General features: G+C 32.7%; 1 protein-coding gene across 2 annotated transcripts in view; it reads left to right on the top strand.

Moving 5' to 3' along the window:
• Nucleotides 1–24,562, top strand: part of LOC146530271 (protein O-mannosyl-transferase TMTC1-like) — a 117,743-nt gene that overhangs the window by 13,504 nt on the left and 79,677 nt on the right. Inside the window, exon 2 of one of the 2 annotated variants that reach the window (XM_085200363.1) lies at nucleotides 22,885–23,433. In XM_085200363.1, the coding sequence (XP_085056489.1) occupies nucleotides 23,144–23,433 (290 nt within the window). In that variant the 5' untranslated portion in view covers nucleotides 22,885–23,143. Of the gene's footprint in view, nucleotides 1–22,884; nucleotides 23,434–24,562 lie in introns of those variants that run through there. The other variant, XM_085200364.1, reaches the window with a different exon arrangement.

Below are 24,562 nucleotides of genomic sequence, written 5' to 3' on the forward strand. Positions count from 1 at the left end.
GTACGGTCGGGCTACACGCGAGGATGGATGCTCATTTAGGAAATTAATTATTTTCATTTTCTTGCTCTGGTAATAAGAGAAAGCGCGATTTGGGGTCCGCCTCAGAACATAATATGTTCACTATATTATATTGAAATAAACAATACTAATTCAAAGCACTGCGCCAGTTTCTCGTGTTTTTAAAATAATTTTAGCTAAAATCGTATCTACTGCTTGTAATACTGATATATAATATACAACAATACTTTTCTTTTTTATTTTCACGTTGTCTTCCGTATATAGCATGTTAAGCATAAAGAACTTAGTGTTAACACACTCCGTTCCCGACTCTTCGTCCAAATTTTGGAACGTTACGTGATGAGGAACGAAAACAATTTAAATATAACTATTCCTACGAGTAAGAATATAAACAACCACCGTGTTTTTATCACCTCGTCAGCCAAAACCCCCATGTTATGATAAAGACAGAATCGATTACATACAAATTCTACCAAACCTAACAACCTAGAACCTACTGTAATACTGACAGCTTTATACGAAAATTCTTTTCCTTCCAATCAAAATTCCAGATCCAACAAAGAATATGCTTTACTTAAGCCCAAGCGCTCACCGATGCGGGTGCGGGCTCAGACGTTGCCCGCATGCCAGTAATTGGTTTTCAGATTTGCATCAAAAGAATCAAATTTTGATGTAAAAGGAATCGCTGGTGACATTCAAAATCAGTTGTTTTGAAGATATATTTTAAGTTTCAAGTTTTGTTGAACAGTGCTTGATAGATGAGGGTTCGACCCCTAGTTGAATGTTTATAAACGCGGTGTTCGTTCTAAAAATAATAGTGTACTGCTAAAAATATTAGATATGAATTTTTAATATTAATTTCAGCTTAATATGGGAGGTAAACATTGAAATAAATGGTCTGGACAGACGGATAAAGGAGAACAAAGTCATTATATAAGAGTTTCGTTCATTTTAAAGTAACCACCGAACCCTAAAAATAAACATAATCTTAAAATTAATAACACATCTACAATATAAAGGATGAGAAACGTTTCATATCCTGTCTTTTACCGCAACTCCTAAGGTTCTATAACATCTTAACAACCAAAGTAAGACGCACGTTACATAGAAATGTTAAAGTCGCTATAACAACTTCGTTCCTGACTATAAAATTCAACGGCTTCCCGCACATAAATTTATTTTGTGAACATGTGTTACTGGGACACAGAACAGGGGAAAAGTTTAAGATTTTAGCTTTCTGCTTCACGCTCTATCCCGCATTTAGCAGGCTAGTTGTTAGTGTTCAGATATTCTGTTTGCTATTTTTCATTGAGTTTTCGAGACATTATGTGTGGCATACCATACATTACCTGCTTACATTGTATAAGACAATTAGCGTAACTCAACGCTGCTCTTTTATCTATTCACAATCATCCACAATTATAACAAAATAATTATTATTTTCAACCATCCACTCACAGCCCTTCTCCATATTCTTACTTATCATCTATGATGCACAGATCCTGCGTACATCATACAAGTCGCGTAACTCGCGAATTGGAGTTTCATTTTATATGAACAGCCGGCGGATTTCTTTGTTCATTTGCATTTGTAATGCGATTTTAATGTTTAATTTTTGCGGAAATGAAAATTTTAACGTGGCTGTCTTTGTAATAACTTTTAAATACATTTTAATTTTCTTACGTACGTTTCTAGGTATGATTTAAGAATTCTGCCTTATTATTAAATGTGATATTAAATAAAGTGTGTAATATTAGGCAAGAAAACTTTTGTTTAAGCAGATAGCTTAATTGATGTTTATGGTCGGTTGTGAATAGGTGCGGGTTCGAATCGAGTTATGTTGTGTATCGAATCGTGTACAAATGTTTTTTTATATGAAAGAATCATAATAAAATTGTCAATGTTAATGAAGAATAGAGTGATATTAGTCACTCTGCTTTCTATTTATTCTCCTTATTTCAGAAAAATAAGGTAAGAAAAAAAAAATACACAAAATATTTTAGGCTCTCAGCCTGAAAACGCGACAGTTATGAGTTCGATTGCCATCCGAGGAAATTAAATAATTTCTCTTCCTCAGTCTAGTAAGAAAACAACCTAAGTTCCACCACTTAACACACAATATCTCTAATGCGTAGAGAACGGAGAGTCTTACCATTACTTTCCCTCTGTCTATTTATTATCTATTTCATATAAGATAATATCTTGCATTATTAAACGCTATGAGCGCTCCACCGCACTGTGCATGAAGTTTGCTTATATTAGCTCAACGGCCATTGTTACCAAGTTGAATTTACTTTACTTAGACAAAATTAAAGGTGTTTTCGCGCCGACTAATCCTGAATAAAACGACTCTTGCGGTCTCTGTTTACTTTATAAATTGAAAAATAATGGGAAGTCGGTCTCTTCGAGGTTGAAATTATTATAGGATGGAATATTTTTGTCTTTGTTGATTTAATGCGGGTATTTTGATTTTTTTTCAACTTTCTTCAACTTTTCGTTTGAATACGGAATATTCCGCGCGAATGACGGAATTCAAAGCCATGTCTTGTTTTATCAGAGTCGAGAAATAAAATGATACACACACACATGAAATGATAATTTAGACTAATCTAAGTCGAATTACTTAATATTAAAATAATTTAACTGAGAATTATTATTTTACTTAAATTTTATGTTTTTAACGCAAAGATCTAATACTTTAATCCAAAGAAAACAAACTCACAAAGCTTGAAAACTAAACTTTAAGATCAGAAAGATCTTGATGTCGTCCCAATTTTTGGAAATTGGAATTCGGTACATCTGGTAGATTGCACTCTAAAAATAGTATGAAGCTATTTAAAGGCATGCTACGTTTTCATCTTAGTAATGGAATACGGAATATACTAATTTTAGTCTTTGGAGCCAATCCTTGTTTAGTTTTCTTTATATGATAGTAAATCAAGAAATCTCAATGGGTATAAAAGATAAAGAAAGTAAAATTCCTTTTATAGGGTTCAATCAAAAGATAAGACCATTTATGCACCGAACTTGATGCATTTTGTATGAAAAACGTAATCAAAACCTATAGGGTGCTTTTCGTGGATTTACAGTTATAAAATTTGGCTCGCAGTGTGAGTTTACAATACAAATTAAGAAATCCGAAAAATGAAAATTTAAAGGTAATTCAGAGAAAAAATCATTACAAATTTATATTTATAGTTAATTTCATAAAAAAATAATCCATATGGGCAAACTTAAGTTCGTCAACTTTTATAAGATGTATTTCCCGTTGACCTACAATCCTGAAATTGGTACGGTAGCTTCGGTGGGCGAGTCCGATTCGCACTTAAACAGATTTTTTTAAATTAAAACATAAAAATTTTGAATGAAATTTATTCTGAAGTGTACGAATAAAACTTTGAAATAATAAAGTAAAAAGTTGACATCGTTGCTTAGCAAGAAAGCGTCCTACATTTTAAATTTAATTTTGAATTTTAAAATATTTTCGTTTCTGGTCTAGGTAGACAAACTGGGGAGTTAGGAGTCCAACACTATCTAGGGGGAGTCGCTACCCAACACTATCTAGGAAGGGGATGGAGACTCAGAAATTAAATTATGTATAATTTGGTCCGCTCTGTTAAGTTTGCTAAGATATTCCAGCTAATTATCGCGCCTCAATACTTGCGCCACTTAAACGTAATATCGGAAAAACACCATAAAACACAGTGATTAGTCACTTAACATAAAGTATTCTACGTATACCTATGAAAGAGAAATAGCGAGAAAAATAATGTTGATAATTGCAAACGAAAAAATTTACACATTGCGGCCAAATTGTGAAAAAAATGGTAATGGTTGCTCAATTCACACTCGGGGGAATAAAATACTTCCATTTCCTCGCTCTACGAATATCAATAATCACGGCGTTGAGTTCCACCACTCTAAAAATGGAGAACAAAGTATCCTCACAATGGTAGCCTGTGACTACTCTTCTATATTCAGAATATAGCGGAAAAAAACGAAAACGATATTTTAAAAGTATAATAGCTGAAAGTATAACAGAAATACGTAAATTCCAGTTATTTATACGAGTATAGTATATGGAAGCTTAAGCATGACGAGGCAACATTGATAATTTGCTCTCCTCAATTCCGCTAATGAAGCATATCGTAATTAAATTAATTGAAACCATATTTTGGTATTATATTAACATGATAATTACGTATACATATTCAGTTTCATTTGAGGAGCTGAGAGAATGATGACCTGCTTTTATTTTCAATTTTGTTATATAACATTTATATTCGAGGCCGTAATGGCGCTGGCGTATAAGCTAGTGACTGTAGAGCGACTTTTGTGGGTTCAATTCCCTTTTGGTGGGAATGAATTGTTATTTATTAATATTTTCACATCTTCGCTCTGGTACCGAGGTAAAATCACTGCAAAAAATTACATCATAAAAAATGGGCGAAATGAGGGGAACATGAGAATATGAAGAAAAAAGCTTTATCATATAAAAGTATAAAAGAATAATGCGAACCCAGTAAGTAATATTTCATCAATATTTTCTCACGTTAATATATTATATCACTTTCTATTAATGACGTATTTTGTAATGAAATCAATCAATTCGCTAATGGCGAACATGATATTACTCGCTAGTCATGTTTATCACGTTTTAAATATACAAATATAAGTTAATATTTTGGTAGCTTAACGTTATATCATTTTATTGATTTTGGTAAAATATAATGTAATATTAAAGGTGCAGTTAGAGACGGTTCGATTCCAGTTCGGGGTAATAATTAATTCTATTTCATAAATCTCGTCATAGGACAAAGCCCAGCTTTAATTTTGATTTCCTCCGCCTATGAGACGTTAAAAACATTTTTTTAGACATTTTTTATACAAAATGAACTACAACAGTAGTTTATTAATTATTCATTATATTACATTATATTATAAAGATTAAGCAGTTCTCATTTTTGGCGGCAAAGGTAAACTTTTAGGTTAAGAAAAAATAAGTAAATGATAATATTTACAATATAACCAATCCAAATGTAGTATAAAAGTTAGAAGGAAACTAGTCTTGAGAAATACCTTTAATCACTTATCGCCAATTTTTTAAGACATTGCGGGTCGCAGAGTGGCGGAACTCAAAACTGCGTTTTGTCTATTAGAGTAGAGAGAGTAAATAAAAATGAATAAAATATTCCCCTCAAGTGGGGATAACACACCCATTGAATTGAAAGTCACGACGGCCTCAATAGAATATATAAAATGTATAATTATCTTCACTACAATGTATAATTAGTTAAAAAGTATAAAATCCAATTAAGTTTCAGTAATGGGAACGTTGAATATTGTCACCGAACAATGGGCACGGACGGTCTTTTAATTTTCTAACCCATATTTATGAGCTTTTTCTGTTTTAAGTAACTTACGCTAAGCTTGAGCTGCGTATACTTTTTATAATGAAAAAATAATTTAATTTAAGAAGAGGGAACCTGGAAACATTGTGTTACGGCACTCTGTTCCCATTTAGACACGTTCGGTTCCCACTTTCCGCATAATTCTTTAGGCATTGAGTCACAGAACTTAACGCCACGCTTCATCTACCAGAGAGGGGTAATAAATAGAAATTATATATAATCACTGTTCCCTAGCGGGAATACAACTCGCCACCATTGCGTTTACAATAATACGCTTTTCCACTGTACAGTAAGACGTTGCCAAATCTTCTCCAATTATACATAAAAACAAACAATCTAAAACTCACCAACTCACCAATTTACCAATCAAACAGTCCACCAGTCAACAAACTTCCCATTGATAGCCTTCCCCCCGGAATAACCTTAACGATGCATGAGTATTGAGTATCGACGCCCACGAGTCAGTAATAACGGCGTGTTGTCATCTACTGACACTTGCCAAACGCAATGTACCGTGATGCTGTGATCTGTAGAATTTACTCTGTTCAAGCCATTTTAAACTTTAAGCTAAGGGGTTAGAGTGGATGTTTTGATGAGGTGGTTTATGCACTCATTTATATCTGAATAATAAGTAACATAGGACATTTTGGTTGTTATTTTCTTTCTTTATATTATAGAGTAAGCAGAAGCTCTAGAAAATGAGTCTTACAAGATTTTACATACACTAACACATACTGATACAGCAAGTTAAAGAAAAGCAAAAATAAGCTGCAATATATATGAAAAGAGAAAAATGATTATTCTATCTGAACTTCACTTTCTTCACCAGAACAAGCCTAATAGACCATGTTATGTCAACTTATAGGCGACGCTACAAATAGAATGTATGGCGCGCCAGCATCACCCCACATCGTTTGTCAATCCTCCAATTTGCCGGTGCCAGTAACTCGTTGTAGAGCCAAGTCTTGTTCCGGATTTTTACACTACTGTCTTTTTTATACGTCAATCGCGATTTACATCTTGTTGAGATAAGAATTGTTTTGCTTATAGCTAGGAAAAGTGTCGAAAACAGCTTTTTCTGTTCTTTTTCTTATATTGACACATAAATATTTGTTTACGCTTTGAAAAATATTAATATATATATTTCTGTGGAGGCGGTTTGGAGAAGGGTTCGATTTCTAATAAGGGGAATGAATTCTTTTCATTTCCTGGCTCTGCTAAAAAAACAAACGTGGCTTTTTTATCAACTTCTCATTATATCCCGCATAAAGCAGGGTAGGCAGAGGAAACTTAGTAATAAATAAGACTTAATAAGATATCGTATTTAAACAAAGGTATGTTTATATTTTTATTTAACTTAAGTTGTTACAAAATTATGTTTACTCTATTACCTAATTACATAATTGTAACGATAAACTAAATGTTTGTATTTGTATTCTATTTTCTGTAAATTGTTTATTAAAGTCTGGCAAAACAGTTATAAAAAGCCATTTAAACCTTTTGTACCGAATCAGATTTTTACAAGATAATTCTTGGAATCTGTATTCTTCATTTTACGGAAATTTACCGCGATTTTGTGAACTTTAAGATAAAATCTTTGACTGGCGACCCTGAAGATTTTAATTTAGGCCTACAAGAAATATTTTTTTTAAATTATATAAGAAATAAAAAATGCCTGTCGTGGTGCAGAAATAATAAATATAAATTATATTCTTATAGACACTTAAATATTTATTTATAATTTATTCCCATATTTATTAAACAAAAAGTGATGTTGGATTTACGTAACTAATATCTAATGCCTTCAGATACATGAAAAAGGAATGCCACCTATTACTTGGAATTTTAACCTATTCTGAAAACCGTAAAAGGATATACAATATGATGTAATAAAGGTACAGAATCGTCTTTTTAACCTATTTCTATATTATATTGCTAAAAATCCATATGAAATGTAAGGATAAACTAAACTAATCTATTAAAAAACAAAAAAAAAATCATTACAATAAAGTAAAAAAAAAACACTACAAAATCTATACATCAAAGGTGTAAAACCATCCACCAATCATTACCAAACAGAAGATAGTCCATTTTCTGTCCATTCTGTGTCCATTACAAATAAAAGGCACAGCACAGTTTACACAACGTAGCTTTGTGTTCCACGGAAATAAGGCGTATGGGAAGCAAACGAGCGTCACCGGCCGCACCATTTGTCAGTGCAATTGGTAGAGTCGAACGCCCGTGCGGCTCTCGCATCACCGAATTGGAGCATGTAGTGCTTAAAATCGATTCCGTTTTGTGTGTTTTACTTGAAACTTCATTTTATTTTGTATGTTTTATGTATTTTGCCATTATAGTTTTATGATTGGGTAGAAAAAGATATTTGATACGTTCTAATTTTTTTTAGAATTCCCCCACTCAAAGTGCTGAACGTCAATGTGTTAGTGTAAAGCTAAAAAAAAATTAAAAAAGTATGAAATAACGCTTTAACAATAATAAGATCTATTATTTTTAGAAATAATAAAATCATATATACGAGTATCTATATTATTTATACAACACAATACACGACAGTGGATTCATTGTGAAATACAATCTTGCTGTGATAATGTAAAACTACCCTCAATTCACCACGGAATTAAAAAAGCCGATACGAAATACTGATTGTTATTAGAGACAGCGCAACCCTTTACTCGTCCTCCGCTCAAATTAGCAAGACGCAATCATTTGTGGCCTTGTGATTAAATGGTAGAGTTAATTGTTAGAACTATTAGTTATCTCTAAACACGAAATAAATGTTAATTAAGACAATCTTACAATCGATATTTGTATTTTGATTTTTATAATCTTTTGATAGAAACTGTAAACGCAGTTGTCGGTTCGAGGTCCACTCGGGGTAGTGAACTATTTTCATTTACTGATTCTGGTAACTTTAAAATAGGGTGGAGAGTAGGAAAAGGAGTGTCTTACTAGGTTTCATCTGATGATTCTCATTTAGCCGCTATAAATAACATAAATTTACAGAATTTACAGAAGCTTAAAATAGAATAGATTGAATTTTTGTATCCATAAAAAGAACAAATTCTAATTAAAATCGTATTCCATACTAAAACATTAACGTTTTTTATAGTTCTACCATTACTCGAATAATAGCATTCGATGAAACAACAATACCTTTAAAACTGTAAAAATTGTTCGAAGTCCCATAATAAAAGTATTTATTGCATTCGGCGTGCGATTACGTCGGTCATTTGTGTCGAGCATATTGCTCTACGCCGGCGTTATGGCGATACTAACGTTCTTTTTTCTTTGTATCCGTTGAAATATAATAGTTATAGGCTGTTAAATGGTGCCTTTTTCTCTTTTATCTTCACGCGTCATTCCCATTTTGCGGGGTGAGTTGGGAAATTTTGTGATTTTTTTTTATTTTTTCCAACTTTTTGCCTTTTTAGGTGTAGGACCAACTGAATGCGACAATCGGAAAAGTTATCTTTTTAAAACTGCAACCGTCGTTGCGTCTCAATAGTCTCAAAAAATATATAAAAAGGCGAAATAAATCAATGAGAATGGAATGGAAATGGAAATGGAATGGAACCTGCCTAACTAACCAGGCCTCATAAAAAGATGCTTTAACTAATTCACATAATATATTTAAAATATAATTTTCATATAATATGTTAATAGAGCGATGTCTATTACGCAAAAGTCCACTAGATAGTAATTTAGTCCACAACATTTTGCGGTTAGGGGCTATAATAATAGGTTTTATTGAAATTAAATGGCAATTCAGTTAGCGGTCGAAGCTTAGATAAGTTTTTGGGTAAATAATAAGATTAGAATTGTATGAATATAATTACTTAGTAAAATATTTTTTTGAGGTCGTCACGCCGCAGGGCTCAAGCGTACATCTGTAAACGCGACGGCTGTGGGTTCAATTGACGGTTGCGGCTGACAGAGGGAACCTGATTACCTGACCTAGTGCTAATACACTACGTTCACAACTTACCTCCGTTTTCCACTTTCCGCCGATATAAGAAAAACAGAAAAATGAAATTCCCATACAAATTAAGCCTCTACAAAACACCAGTCTTAATAAAAAAAATAATTGAAAACAAAAACTATTTAAACATCTATCTATATAGGAACTCTTATCTTTTATTCGATAAAATAAATGAATGTGCAATACAAAATGATTTCACGTCACAATAAATGTGAAACGGCACTAAAGCAATCAGTGCTCGAAGTACTAATAAGCGATCGGCTGTATTGAATGGTATTATCAGTTTTTATGATTCCATTTAATAGAATTAGGGATGAACTTCTATATAATTAATGTTTTAGTAGATTTATTTATATTTTTTCAATACTTTGTCTTATTTTATCTTTAATCCCTTGCATAGTAGAGAAGGTAGAGGAAAGATAGTGTTAAGACACTCTGTTGACACTGTGTATCTCACACCTAGCAGGATAGGCAGAAGGACCTGGAAACCTAATGTTAAGATATCTTGTTCCCATTACGACATTTCCGTTTCCCACTTTCACTTTTCGTTTCGGACACAATTCTGGAGGCGGTGCGTGTTGAGTGACGGAACTCAACGTCGCTCTTTGCCTCGTCACCAGAACGAAAAAATTAAATTATTAAATATTTACTTTTTCCTCTAAAGAAGAATTGAACCTACAATCGTCGTCTTTACTGTGGCACCCTTGTAGCTTTGCACCACTGTGTATTTTGTAATAGATAAACTAGATGTAAACATCTTAACTTTAGCCTCCCTAGATACAGCATGAAGCTAAAATAAAAACTAATAAATCTTTCAATATAAATATAACAAACTAAGATTTCATATAAAATCTCTTAATCTTTCCATGATTAATTACAATCTTCTAATTTCGTTGCCAACTAATTTCTCTCGGGTATCAATTACAGAGTCTAGACTCAATGAACTGGGAGCTACTGGAGTGCCTTAAACATAATTAACACTAGATATAACCTATTAGTGTTTCATTTTATTTCATTAGATTAATTACTTTAAGAATTAATCTTATGTTTTTAATTTAATGTTAATTTTAAAGGTAATTATTTAGCCGTAGTAGCACAGTGGTACACCATCAAACTGTTAACGCGATGATTGTAGGCTTGATTCTCATTCGGTCAATGGTTATATTTAATAATATTCATTCTATTCTGATGGACAAAGCGCGGCGTTGAGTACCGCCAGTCAATATCTCGAAAATATTGTATTGTTTTAATACTACCCCTAATTAATACTTAAAAATAATTGGCTAAATAATTATGTGCATAAATTTAAATCGTCTCAAGTAAAAAAAATATGGTATTTCTCTTCTTTCTTCACTTTCAACGTATTTAACAGATATTGTGCCCAAGATGACGTAACTCAACGCTGTTTTCGAATTGGATAACGTGCATCGAAAAACGTTAATATTTACCTGAAAAAAAAAGACAAACCTACAACCACCGCGCATGCCCACGAACGTCTAAATTGCACTACTATAGCATCTTCGAGTTATTTATTCCCAACCATAATAATTCAATTAGACTAACCGAAATTACACCGCAGTAACGTCCATGTAACCGATCGAATCCTAATAACTACAAGATGTGAATCAATTTGTCAAATGGCGGCCGACTGTGGCCGATAAATGGGTCGTAACTTGGTACAGCCGTGTTGTTCCCATTCTGTAATAGTTCTATCCCTTTTGGGTTCTAAATGGTTACAACTTTTTTATTGTTTTTTGATTATGGTTATTAATTTTATGTTTAGTTGGTTTCAATATTTTTTATAGCAATTTATCTAATAAATATGGATAGTGAGAATAATTGTGATAAAATTGTATACGTATTATTTAGATGATCATGTAGTTTAGAGCCCTGGGATATAGCGTGAAAGACAAAGTAAGTATAATATAATCATATAGTTTTTCAAAATGATAACAATGCTTGTAAAAGTTTCATTTAGAATGAGTGGTTCCATTCGAGGTGTATATTGTATGGTTACAAATTAAGATATAATCAAATTGGTTTTACTGAATTCTGCTTTGGCCACCAATTATTTTTGGTTAATTTCAATAATTTAACAAATTACCCAATAATTACTTGACTGATTGGAGTAAATTTCGTTCATATTCATTATTTTGCACATTGTTATAGGGGTCTGACTGTAAAGGCGATAGTTGTATATTCGATTCGTACTCGAGGTAATAAATAATTTTAATTTACACGTAATGTCTCGAACTCAGACTGCTCTAATTTTGAAGACATTTCGTTTTTTGTTAATACAACGAAGAAATTAAAGTGTATATAATTAGTTCCCTTCAGTGAAATCGAACCTACAGTCGTCGTGCTTATTGTCAAACGTACCAGAATACTCAATTATCACGGTAAATACGTTAACAACGTAAAACCTATGGGAGCTCTGTAATCCCATAAAAGCACTAGTGATATATGTTCGTCGGAAGACACATAAATGTGTACATTTTTACGATCTCTTATTTTTCTTTTAATATTCGGCTCCAAGTTGAAAACAATTATTCCCGTATGAATAATTTTTGTTTTTATTATATTAAAAATAACAAAAATAAGTAATTTAATAGGTTATTATTATGTTTTATTACTATAAAAACCGTTCAAATGCGAGTCCTACTCAGCCAAAGAGGAATTCCGCACACGGAACCTGAAACATTAGTTAATGATAAGATACTCCGTTCTCATTAAAATACTTCCGTTTCCCACTTTCAGCTGAATTCTGAGGGCATTCCCTGTGTGAATAGGGGAGGGAGGGGAGGAAATGATAATATTAAATATTTCATTAATCTAGTGGGAACCGAACCCACAACCAGTCGCGCTTACACAGCCTCTACGCTAAGACTGATCTACATAAACAAGAAATAAGCAATATTTTAAGCAAAGATTCGTTGCGGTGATCTAGAATTTGTACCTGGTTAATTATTTTAGGTAAACTCTCAGAGTTGGGCTTAGATTTAGTATTAGCTGTCTCAAGTCTTAATTAGTTGGTAGCAATGGATAGGTCTGTAACTAATCGTCTCAGTGCCGCGATCGATAGTTGTCGTTAATTGAAACGGTGTTCTTTACCTTTACGCACTTTCCTAGAGGGACAAATTATTGTGTTTTTATTCTGTTAATGTTGCCATCTCCAATTTAGTTTTATTACAATTATTTTAGGAATTAGAGTTATTTTAGGAAACACAGGGAACCTGAATTGCAATCGAATCTACAACTGTTGTGTTTACAGTCAGACACTACGCAATGATATCCTCTTGAATAAAGATCTTGAGAGAAAATAAACATTTGTCACGTTAAGGTAAGTTCATATACCATGTATATGAATATATTATAATGTTACAGTATGGCTATTATAATTCATATGTTCTTAAACTACCTTATACGTTTCCTGTCTTTTACAAAACAGACTACAGGCTCATGTGCGTTTAATTAACTGAAACTTGTGATTAACTGGAAACTTCTACCTTCTTGTATCCGATTAGTCAAAGATACAAACCAAAAAATACAAAACTAGGAAAACTAAGATCATTTGAATACTATTTCAAGTGAAGAATTAAATTCACTACTACCAGAATAAGAAAGGAAAACGTTATATATAACTTAAATAATTGTACCACCATTTTTTTACAATCACTATTAAAAATAGACAAAAATTCAACGCTTTCCAAACATTCAACAAATAAATTTATCTACATATGTTTGTGAAGTCTAAATTCGGAAAGCTACTCGCAGCTTTTTCCAGAGGACATAAAACCTCCATTTGTAGATCCTAGCGTACATGAGTGACGCCCGGAGTGCAAAAAGTTCCTCCCACAGAAACTGTTATGCTCAGACGTGAGAGTATCACTGTCAATGTTCCTCTGTAATAGGTACCTGGTAGCCTGGGTACGTCACGTAGGCAATGGGGTCACATGCTTTGGAGCTAGGTAAAGATTTATATTGTGTGAGTTATGTTCATTGAAATTCTGGTTGTAGGGTTTAGGAGTTACTAATTCAATTTGAATAGATTGTGATATTTGGTTAAATTTTAAATATATAAGCATTAAATATTTGACGATCATAAAATTAAACATGTAACTTTTTATTTTGATTTTTTTGACTTTGACATAATGGCTCTTTTTTAGTTTTACAGTAGTATCTCGCAAATAACAGGTTATGCAGAGAGAGAACCCATTTCGCTCCCATTAAGACACTTCCATTTCCCATTTTTTGCTGAATTCTGGAAGCATTATTCCTTGGAGTGGGAATGGAACCCACGACCATCATGTTTACAGTCTCACGCTAGTAGTTACCATCTACATACATGACTAACCATTTAAATTTCACTAAAATAACACGCCCGAAGCGAAAATAATAGAAATAAACAAACCCGAAAGCGTACAAAACGTTTTGGATAATATTAGGGTCGTAAATGTTAAAAACTATTACAAGGTTAATGATCCGCCACCGTTCGGGTCTGTTAGCTAACTACCGCGTCCAGCCTGTATAGATATTTGCTTCACATGACCACGTGGGATACAGTGATCATGTGATGGGAATTGGGAGTGATCATCACAGGCAGGGTAGGCGAGGGAACCTTAGGTGTTAGGATACTCCGCCCTTTCTTGTTTAATGGCACAACTCAATTATCAGATGATGGAAAGGAGAATAATTATTTCTTCCTGGTGGGGGGGAGAACCGTCGCTTTTACGATAGTTGTGTTTCTATTCTAAGTTTCTATTCTAAGATGGACTATATGTTTTATCTTCACGCTTTTTCTATATACTTTTTTCGGCTTCAGATTAGCAGGATAATTAAAGAAAACATTCTAATACTCCGTTTATCATTTTCTATTCTCTCTATTACGTTGAATAACTTAATGCAAATGATAAAATTATCGGAGAATAAAGTTTTTTTGTCATAAAAATGTGGAAACAGAATCCAAAAACACCACATAAAATTTTTAAACTTTAAAATCTATAAATATAATAATTTAATTTAAAACTGCAAATTTGATGTGTATAATATATTTATATACTAATATATTTTCGACGAGGCTTTGCTGATATCGAACTAATAAGAGCGCAGGCTCAAAACTGTCGAACCACTTGGATGCACTTTCCGTAAGTGCCTTTAAATGTCAATGATATGTGAAGTTCTTTTGTTACGACAGCCTAAGCTTAGTTGGGTCGCTTTGTTGCCAAGAATCGATTATTTCAAGCTTCTCAAATCACAAGCATAATTGAAGAAAATAAAATTGAGATGTTACTGGAAAACTTTAAAATAGGATATGATAGTAAAAATGTTGTTTTATTTAGTTGTATCTATCTTTTTGTTTTAGTTTCACGCTGCATCCAGGGTAGGCAGAGGGAACCTAGTATAGAGACACTCCGTTCCTCATGTTCCGTTAAATTTCTAAGTTAAGTTACGCCATATATTAATATGGCTTAACTTAACACCGCGGTTTATCAAGTTCAATGAAATGAAAATAATTCACTCTTCTGAGTAACAGTTTTAAAGTCAGTGTACGTTTTAATAAAACAAGATAACATAATAAACGTTTATTATTGCAGAGAAACAAATTTCAATAAAAACATAAAATATGCACCAAACATGCATTCGTCAACAATTTTCAAACAAATAGAAAATACCGGAAATTGTATACGAACTCAATATAAAGTCGATGTTACCGATTTATTTGCGAGAACAGAGAACGGAAAATTTTCAATTGGACTTGCTTGTTAATCAGAAATTCAATTGGACTGTTAACATTTACCCGTATCATTATCAGATAGAAAGGACAAGGAGGATCAATTATTACAAAATTCTGTTTCCCATTGAAAAATCACCCCTAAATCTTGGCAATAAAGAAGACAATTAAGAAGGAGACTTAAATGAAACGTGATATTTAACAATAATGTAATGCTTAATTGGAGAGGCAATTGTTTAGTTTGAAATTGATAAAGCCGCAGAGAACGGTGATTTATCTAGAGTTATTTATTGCTACGGAACTTAATAAAACACTTATATTAGCTTGCGCTGCTAAGGAAATATTAATATAAATTATTTAGTTCAAAAGAACAGAATTAATTTCGGTTCGTTATTTTAAAATTGATTTTGAGTTGTTAATTTTAGAGCTCGTAAGGGTGCTCTGAAAGTATTAAGTTTTACCATCATTTATCATCCGTGTTGGTCAGCATCAGAATCTTGATATCACATCCTATCCAGTTACCAATATAAAAGTTATCGGATATATTAGGCGACGAAACTTACAATACATAGATATTTTCTAGCCAAATAAAAAAAAATATCCAAATGTGAAAATGAGCCCAGCTTTTGCGTGTGTGCAGCCTGATCTCATCGATTTATCACGTCTAAATCAAAATCTATATTTAAAACTGAACAGATTTCTTCAGCTGCTCAGTGACTGACAGACAACGCATATACGAAACTACTAAAATCTAATTTTGCATTTTGGGAGTATTAACTTTTAACTTAGCATAGCTGATTACAGCCGACCACTGTTTAAATATTCAGTAAATATTTAAGCTAAATATTTTAATAAGTCATCTGCTAAGTGTCCTTATAAATTCTTATCGTGCCCCAAGAATATTCCAAAAAGAATCTAGCTGGTCCTGCGTTACACAATGTCACTATTAAGTGAAGACCGTAACCTGGAATGAAATTCAGGGTATTAGCATTTCAAATAGCGGAGTAACGGGGGGTCTCTGATTCATCAAACTTTTGAGGATAAAAGTCAAGATTTGCCAGGACATTTGGAGAAAAGACCGTCGCCGTTTTAAAGACGAGTTTTTAAATGAGTTCATTATGGAGGAGATGTCAAAGGACGTTTCCTAGTGTATTTTATTTCGACGCTTATTTACTTTTATTTTTCTGCTGGAATTCTTGGATGGAATAATATTTGTTTCATCGTTATTTTTGTGATCATGTGGAGAATATTTTCAATATATACATACTCATTTAATTTTTAATTTTACGTCGTCTATGAACGCGACGGTCACGAATTTGTTTCCCGTTGGGGCAACTATTTTATTACACTGGTGGCAAACTATGGCGTTAAGTTCCGCAACTTAACACGCGATATTTCGAAAATTTGGTGGAATGAAGGAAACGAAATGTTTTAATACTAAATCCCTCTGCCTTCTCTTGCTATTCACAGGATAAACTGTAAAACAAATAAGTAAAGTGATAATATTAAAACAAGTTATAATCTTAAATAAACATTTGACATAAACTAGAGAACTTTAACAAGCTCAACGCCGTGCTTTGTCTACCTGAGTGGTTCAATAAAAAGAATTTAAATATAATAGTTTCCCGAATGGAATTCGAACCTTCCACCATTGTAGTTACAATCAACTGCTTTCCAGCGCCACGAAGGCCTCATTATCTCATTTAAAAGTTATTTACTCCTCACAAATACTATTTGCAAGTCTTCTAAACAAATTGAACTAGCAATTAACCTTTCAGCACTGTACTGTATGAACTCAGTGTGAGTAAAGCTAAGGTGATACGACTACGTTGTTTACCGCTGTAGAGCGGAATGAATGGTTGAAATTCGATTTGTTTACTTTAGAGCTTATCGGAACTACGGCGTCGTTCTCACTAATTATGTTATTAACGGAAAACGGGTGGGAATCTAAGTTTGTTTTTTTATATTGATTTATATATTACCTATGTAGACCAATCTTATAAATATTTAGTCAATCACCAAATCACTCCAATTAACCGTATTTTTTCTTGTCAGTTATTCCGTGTTTAAAATAGTTAAAATTTTACATCACAAACGTATTTTTTTAATTATATAATAAAACTAGTGTCAAGACACTCTTATATAATTTAGAACAGAATTGTTTGTGTTTATTCTTTGGAATATTAATCAGCTCTTCATTATTGTATTTACAAATATAACTTACTAGACATACCGTATGTATTCTAAGACTGGGTTCTACGGTTCATTGTCATACGAGTATGCCTAATTTTTCTTTGTAGCTTCACAAATAATATTATTATATAATTAAAAAAAAATGATTTTTTTTACACGAAACTATCAAAATATTAATTTCCCAAACATTCTTGCTTAACCAATATTTAAGGCTTAAATTATAGGCACGAACGTAATGAAAACTGATATACAACTAAATAAACAACGGCCGACGAACTAACGAGTTCTTAATCGATAAACTTATTCCATGTAATCAAAATTATGGCCGGTTATCCATTTTCACTAATCAACTTCGGTTCCGGACAAATGACCCTCAACTTGGTGATTGATCACGGACTTAGTGTTCTGGACAGCGATAATCCTCGCGGAACAACGTATATTGTATGTCATGGCGGATAAGTTAGATATTAGAATTATTTTACTGCTTTTACTTGTCATGTTAGTTAGTTAGTTTTTCGTTGCGCAGGGGGGTTTGACTGAAATGAATTATGAATTGATATTTTCATTTTTTCGATCTGGCACCAGGTCAAAGAAAACCCCGTCGTTGATTTTCGCCATTCAACACGCAATGTCTCACAAAATTTTGCGGAGAGTAGGGAACGAAGTGTCTTCCCGCAAGAGTTCCTCTTCCTACCTTATGCAGACTGCATATTCGGGATACCTTATGCTCTGACAAAGCTTAAGGCTTTTAGCGTTATACAGGATTAAAGCTTTTAAGCATTTATTAACTTTAAAGATTGAAAAAAAATTGCCATTGCCAATCGACATATTTCAAAAGTAAATGTAAAAAAGTACTTTAGCTAGGTATTATTTTGTTTGAAAATTATTAGCTTCACATTATATCCCACATATAGCAGAATATGCAAAGGGAACCTAATATTAATACACATCGTTTCACAACACCCCCCAATTTTCGAGACATTGCTTGTTAAGGTGCGGTTAAGCTCAACGTCGGGTTTGTTAAGTTACCAAAGCGAGTAAAAAAAATAACAACACTAAACACACATAATATACACACACACATAAACACACACAAATAAACACACATAATATTAGTAAATCAGTTTATTTATTACTTACATAAATTACTTTACCAAAACAAATCGTAGATGTGTCCTAACCCTATATATAGTACACCCAAAAGGGAGTCTCTAAATAATCTGTCCAACCCTCTCCAAACGGGTTACAACATCATTTGCTACATTAATCTTCGCCGGCTGGAAGTGAGCTGAAACCACGCGGAGTTAATCTCCGTAATTCCATTAAAGTTGTAAACTTTCGATGTAATTATGTTTTTCCGTGTATAACTGAAACTGCTTGTCCCAATTTTCGTGAATGATACTCGAAATCAAAACTCGATGGTGCTTTATTATGAGCCGGTAATACTGGTAATACTCTACTGGTAATCAATAATTCGAGCACTTAACAGTTGTTGTAGTCCGAGAGGCAACCGCTTAATTACCTATGCAAAGTGTTTAGCATTTTGCTGTAAGTTGCATCGGTTAAGGTTCTTTTAGTAAAATGTTAATCATCTACTTAATTTAAATGAAAATATGTTAAGCTTGAATATATTATAGATACTCTGCTATACATATATATGTACGTATAGTATATAATTTTAATTTATGCATTTCATATGAAATAAGAGACCATCCTGGCACAGCGGCACTACATCTTACGGTTGTAAGTTTGACTTCTAATTGGGTGAAAAAATATCACTAGTTTTCTTCTATTTATCAAGAATCGCTATTTTATTATGAGTGACTGTTGTCGTTTAATATTATAGCTTTTCCTTATAATTTTCCAAAGTAGCGACGCGTGTCAAGAAAATATTAATTTCACATAATCTAAAAGAAAGAATGTTTTCAGAATTAATATCATTTTCGGTACTTTAATAAATACTTCAATGTTTTTTCTCTTGGCAGAAGTAATTTATATGTAATTGCTCTTGTTTCAATATCCATAGAGGTGAAGTTGAAAAATTATGTGACTATAAATAAATATTTTTCATAGTTTAATACTCAAGTTAAGAAAAGCTTAAAATTTTAATAATATTGTTCAACAAATAAGTGGTCGGGGCGCTGTGGAAAAGCAGGTAAATGCTAATGTCACATTTTAGTTCATTTATTCGATTCAATAATTATATTTAAATATAATACGAAAATTTCTCTGCGGTGAGTTCCGGAAGTACGGAATAAAATGAATGGAAAAAACTTATATATAAAACTAAATTAAACAAATACCACTCCGTATAAAATAAAGAATTATTTATTACAAGAACCAATCTCAAGAGATCCAAGTTTTCCCATTAGTGGCGAATTTTTCGCAAAGCTTCAACTTAATCTTGATAAGCGATTTTTAAAAACAGTTTATATTAGTATAATATGCATTAACGTTTCTGAATAAGTCTCTTCAAAATGATTAATCGCATATTTTAGTATAATAAAAAGGGTGAGAATTTCGCAAATTTTTACACCTAAAAGTTTTCAACCTTCTTCTTTATGGAAATTTCCTATTTCTGTTTTCTAGTTTATCAAATCTGATATAATGGTTGGGTTTATCTGCTGCTCTGTTAATACTGTATTCCCACAGATTTGACTTAAGATCGATCTCAGTCTTTAGGGCGAATTATAAATACACCTATCGCTATACTTTGCCTCAAGAAATAATGTATTAAATATTTTTAATAATATCAAATCTAAAGTCATAATTATTTATTTTTCAAGAAAGAACCCTGCCTCTTCCATAAAATGTATAGAACAAGTAACAAACTCATCAACCGTCAAGAAAAAGACAACATTTTAAATACAATATTCTATTTGTACTCGAATCACAATACACTTACTCGAACGTATACATAATTTATTAACGAATGAAAAAGTTGAAAATTCATTTCACAAAGTAAACCTATTGTTGTGAATTACAAAGTGCGTATTTAAGTGTGCTTTGATGAAAAAGTAATGTTTATATAGATCTTCTTTGTTGGTAGAAAAATACTCTTTAAATGTTATATAGGAAGATTAATATATAAATCCGTTTGCATGATATTCGAAGAATGGAATTAATAGAAAATTTCCATATTTTCTTAAGGGTTTTGTTATGTGTTTTTTTTCATAAATTTCACATTGTATCAATATATTTATCAGTTACTAGGGAACCTAGTGTCTACTTCGTTTCAGTTTTCGTATATTGATAAAGAAAATATTTAAGTAATGTAAGTGAATTTGTAGAATTCGATTGCTAATGGTATTTATACGTAAATAATTTCAATATAAATATAAATTATATATAGTTAATTTTTTTTTCTTATTTTTATAGCTTTACGGGTATGCTGCATGCAGCAGTCCAAATGTTCCAATGGTTTCCACCATTGGAAGGCAGAAAAGCGGGTATACCAATACCCACTTTTCTGCCAAATTTTGAACTGTCTATTAAGTGGAGAGGTTCGATGAAATACTCTATCTTGTTGTCAGAGCAAAGAAATAAAAATAATTCATTCCCATGAGTAAGAATCGAATCTACAACCGACGCGTTTACATTCAGAGAGATCTTAACTGTAACTGTCCTTTATTATAAATTATGATTTAATATAAAATGTATGAAATAACACTGATTGCATTAAAACACTGTATTTTCACTTGTATTAACGATTTAATTATAACCAGTGGAAACGCTATTTACTTTGTGCAAAGTAAACAATGTAATGATGTCATCGTGGCGGAGTACTGATGAGATGATATACGTTTTTCACTCCAAATGAATACTTTTACTCATCAAATTCGCTATTTTTACAATCTCTTCTCTACTTTCCGACCAATTTTCGAGACATTGTGTTTTGACTGGCGAAACTCAACTCCGCGCCATGTCTTGTTACCAGAGCGAGAATGACATAAATTAATTCCACCTAGTATTTTCTCTGAGAGGACTGAATTTCGTTCGAACTTTCGCGTCTAAAATATTTCAAATATTTATCGCTACCAAAAACAAACAAACAAAGACTTTTAACATAAAATATGATAGTAACAGCTACTATTACACTTATACGGATAAACAAGTACATGAAGGGGAATCCCCAATTACAACTCTGCCCAAAACAGGATTATACATGATTGATTAAGAATTAGACGGGAAACTAATGCTCCACGCATGATGACACTGAGACGTTGAGACAAATGTAATAAATATATATTATATACTTATTTTTCTTGGAATAAATATAACTAAAGTTATAATAATGAAATTATTAATAATACACAATGAAATCTATGATTCAATTAAATCTAATTAAAAGGATATGTTTTAAATAAAAACATTTCCCTCGATTCGAAATGAATGAGTAACTTTGGCGCGTATAATCTATAAAAAATATCTTCACATTTTATCCTGCACATAGCTGGATAGGCAGTGGGAACCTGGGAACCTCGTGTCAAGGTACTCCTCTCCCCATTAAGACACTTCAATTCCCCACTTTACGTCGAATTCTTAAGACATTATGTATTGAGTGCCGTAATCAGGGCGAGGATATAAAAATATTAATTTATTATATTCCCTCGACTGAGAATCGGACTTACTAGCTGTCGCGTTTACCCTGCCCCACGACTGGCCTCTGGCACACAGTCATATTTTTCTATACAGTCTAAGTACCATCTAAAATTAAATAAAATTTCCCAACAAAAATGAAACAATACCAAAGATTATGAAACAGAACATAAAGCTATATGAATCAGATTTAGTTCACACTAATTCATAGTTCACATAGAATATGGAACTCTAATTTCATTACCGCGCGGTCTTAATTCAGAGTGCAGGGGTGAATTAGGGAAACATAACATTAGCATTTCAAATGAGATAATTCCGGAATCGTGGATTAAGATCGGCTCTACAGTAGACTAGCTTGTGCCGAGTTTGACTGTACTATAGTTGGCCTAGTTGCTGATCTGAGTTCTAAATTATACATATGTGTTATAAATTATGTGTTATATGTGAATTCATATATTTTTTTAAAATTATTATGGTCTACGTGGTGCAGTTTAAAAATATATTTTTTATTTTGATCAGCGTAATGGTCATAGGCAGCGCTTAGAAATATGGCAAAGCGCGGCGTTTAATTCCAGTAATGTGTTTACTGGATACAATGTCTCAAAAATTTGACGGAAAAGTGGGGAACGGGTTTGTGTTTTAACATTTGGTCCTGCCTACCCTGGAAATAGAAGCTTCGTGAAGTAGCAAAAGTGAAATTATATATGCTCGTATTAATCTATGTATTCTGCAAGTCAATATTTTTTGTTATTAAAGTATCACTATTTGACTAAATTAAAATAAATAGGTTCTTTCTATATATTACTTTTATGTGTGCAATAAAGTATTTTCTATTCTACTCTAAATATTAAAAAAAAATACCCCATATTACATATTTCAAGCACAATAATATTTCACCATCATGTCTAAATAACAAATTTCTTTTGTTTCAGATTACACAGAACATTAATCAAGTTAAAATTAAAACACGGACGACTATTAGACACAAAAACAGTCGACGTTTAGCCCAGTTCGGCCCTCATGAATATGGCATCAGACTCAGACCTTAGTTGACCCACGGTGATTTATGCCCCCAATCCATCATTCTTGGCGAAATCCTCAACTTTACATTGCTAACATGAAACATGTGTTTTATATGAAAACAAGGATTTACAGTACATTTATATTGTATAATGTAATAAATAATTAACAATGCGACGTCGTGCTTTACCAGCTAAGGACACAGGTTCAAAGTCTTGGGGGAACATTTGTGACAGTGAATGGATTGTGTATGTTTTAGTTGCTTTGGTTGGTGCTCTGACATATTCGAACAGCTTGAGCGGTGAGTTCGTTCACGATGACATACCAGCTATAGTGACTAACGGTGATGTGACAAGGAAGAATCCTGTACTGAGGATATTCAAAAATGACTTTTGGGGCACGCCGATGTCAGACACCGGCAGCCATAAGTCCTATCGACCACTTACAACACTCACGTTCAGGTATGTTGTTTACGTTTTGTTTGTGTTGTAAAAGTTTTTTCCTGCGTAGTAGAGTAGACAGAGGGAACCTAGTGTTAAGATATTCTGTTCTCCAAATTCTTTCTGATGAATTTTCGTAAAATTGTTCAGAATACTGAGTTAAGTGGCACAACACAACGCCGAAGTTTGTCTGACATTGCGGGAAAATGAAAATAGTTTAAAAGAATAAACTATTAGTAATAAATTATCCATAGATTGTGACCAGGCCTTGTAACATCGATATTCTAAATAGAAACATTCTCAATTGAACAGCAAACAGAAATTTTGAACCTACTGTCTCTTAATTCGTATTTAGCAGAAAATCCCTAGTCCCTTTGCCCCTTCCATCTTGATTTTTTATAGCATGCATAAATAACTTTTTGCTTATCAGCACTGCCGTTTAAATTACTCCTAATAATTAAAGGCTTCAATCTTCTTCTAAGTAATAAAGCTGAACGAAATAAGAAATAAGCTGTTATTAAAACGGCAGGGCCTATTATGATGGAAATTAATAAAAGGGTGAGTTGATCTCACAGCATGGAGAAACCTGATTAATATTCTAGAAGGTTTTATTGCGTAACCTTCACAGCTCGCGTAGCTATGGATTTTTATAAATAAAATAATTACTTGAAAGCATTTCCTAGCATCTTACTGCTTATACAAACGAAGCTAGTTCTCTATTTTCCGTAGAATTTTCAAGGGATAGCAGGTTGAGTGGCGGATCTTAACGCTGTGCCTTTTTATCTTGGTAGGAAGTCAGAGCGAAGAAATGAAAATAGTAATAATTAATAAATCATTTCCCCTAATGGGGGACACGAAGACGCAACCGTTGCGTTACAGTCACACGCTTGTGCCCCTGCGCCACGACTGGCCTTATTATGGTTATAATGAGTATTTAAAAATATATCTCAAATTATGATTATGAGGCCAGGCGTGGCTAAGTGCTGAAGTCTAAGAGTTTAATCTGGAACTACTGGTTAATCTCATCTCTCTTTGGGAAATGTTTCCGAAAGAGAGATGAGAGGACAGAGAGAGATGAGAGTACACATATTTTATTCCTCAAGTAAGAATCAAATTCACATCTTCCATTCAGATTCTTCTCCACAGCACC

Source organism: Heliconius melpomene, chromosome 17, assembly GCF_056956725.1.
Source record: "Heliconius melpomene rosina isolate 202511_hmr_F chromosome 17, ASM5695672v1, whole genome shotgun sequence".
NCBI classification, from domain to species: domain Eukaryota; kingdom Metazoa; phylum Arthropoda; class Insecta; order Lepidoptera; family Nymphalidae; genus Heliconius; species Heliconius melpomene.